This window comes from Asparagus officinalis, chromosome 4, assembly GCF_001876935.1.
Source record: "Asparagus officinalis chromosome 4, Aspof.V1, whole genome shotgun sequence".
Classification (NCBI taxonomy): Eukaryota; Viridiplantae; Streptophyta; class Magnoliopsida; order Asparagales; family Asparagaceae; genus Asparagus; species Asparagus officinalis.
Genome location: NC_033797.1, coordinates 72,189,801 through 72,191,583, shown reverse-complemented (window position 1 = coordinate 72,191,583; position 1,783 = coordinate 72,189,801). Strand labels below are relative to the sequence as shown.

The 1,783-nt window shown below is 35.0% G+C and overlaps 1 protein-coding gene across 1 annotated transcript; it reads right to left on the bottom strand.

The window, feature by feature from the left end:
* LOC109838911 lies at nucleotides 330–1,317 on the bottom strand. Its single transcript, XM_020407337.1, has 3 exons — nucleotides 1,225–1,317; nucleotides 1,082–1,163; nucleotides 330–565 (listed from the first exon to the last, which is right to left on the bottom strand). Exons 1-3 carry the CDS (start codon nucleotides 1,315–1,317, stop codon nucleotides 330–332), a joined length of 411 nt encoding a protein of 136 aa, XP_020262926.1.

Here is a 1,783-nt window from a genome sequence, read left to right as displayed (position 1 = left end):
TGTTTATGTTAGCAGCTGGATTTGGCGGAGCATTAGAATGAGAAGGCAGGGGTTGCTTATCTGCCTGATTAATAACCATACCTAATATATATTGAACAAGTAGACATTATTATTAAAGAAAGCAAAATCAATATATAATATGCATGCATTTAGCAATTTGCGTTAGAAAAGGAATATACGAAACGCCTACATGTATAGAAACAACATGAAAAGGTCGAAGATGATAATCGTAGTAATGTTTAGTACATGCTAAGAAATATTATAATGGATAGTTGCGAACAGTAAGAAAATAATACAAGTTATTACATCGAGATAGAACAAACATCACATTAAGCTAAACCACTTTTCATTGTGTTACTACCATTATACTTTGCACAATAATCCACCCACATCGCCCAAGCAATTTGATCTCGTAGCTCCTTCCATTCATTTCTTTCATCTCGATCCTCTCTCTGTGTCCTAGTTTGAGTATAATCCACCACACTTGAGTCATCTTCATTTGTCACTTCCCCATTATCTTCATCAATGTCTATATTTTCATTTAAAATATCATCATTTGGATCTTCTATAGCAATGAAATTGTGTAACACAGTACACGCTAGTACAATGTCCACTTGAGAGGGAAGTGGATAATTTGGCTTCGCCGATAGTATTTTAAACCGGTTCTTCAATATACCAAATGTGCATTCAATTTTTGATCTTAAACTTGAATGCCTTAAATTAAACAACTCTTTTCTATTCTTTGGTGTCCTACCGGTGTGCTCTTTTAAATGATATCGTACACCGCGATATGGGGATATGAAGCCTGGCATTGTGGTGTATCCAGCGTCACATAGGTAATATTTACCTACATTACAATTAAATAATATCTTCATATCACACTATTAACAAGTATTTAATTATTTCTTAATTATGAACAAGTAAGAATTAATACCATCATAAACTCGAAGCCCAAAAGGTTGTGGTCTCGACAAAGCATCTTATAATATCCTATAGTCATTTGCTGCTCCCTCCCACCCAGCTAGGACATAGGTGAATAGTTTATTAGGGGTGCATGTTGCTAGGACGTTTTGTGTCACACCTTTTCTCCCTCTAAAATGGGCAACTAGGTTACTGGGTAATACCGCGTCAACGTGTGTGCCATCTATCATACCAATGCAATCCTATAAAAAAAATATAAGATTCACTTTAAAACAGATGTTGAGGTGTATGTATTATTTTTACCTTGAAGTAAGAAAAATAATTTGGGTTGTTTGCAATCTCTGCAGGAACTTCATTTGGAGCTTGCTTCATATAGCGATCACATAACCCATTCATTGCTTGTAGGACTTTATTGAAATACCTACTCACTGTTTCTCCCGATCTTATAAACTCAGTCCTTATTATTCTATTTTTAGTTTTATGCCCCACTATACTCAGGAACATAGCGAGCTCTTCTTCGACTTGTACATGTCTGGAATCCTTTAATAAACAATTTTCTTTCATTACTGTAGCAAGTTTAAAAAAGGCACTCGGTCTCATTCTAATGTAAGACCGACAACTATCATTATAGCCTTCCAATACACGTTTGAAGTGAGCTTCTCTGTAATAAATTTTTTGGATTTTTTTCCTCCTTCGTACAAGATGAAATTCTCTTGCGCTTAGCAAGCATTCTTAGAATACATGTTATTACTGTGACCACCGCAGACACAGCTGTATTAGCACACATCCTCTTCAATTGTTCTTCATCTACGTTATCCATCTAAATCCATTGTAAAATTAGCATATATTTACAACTTAACAG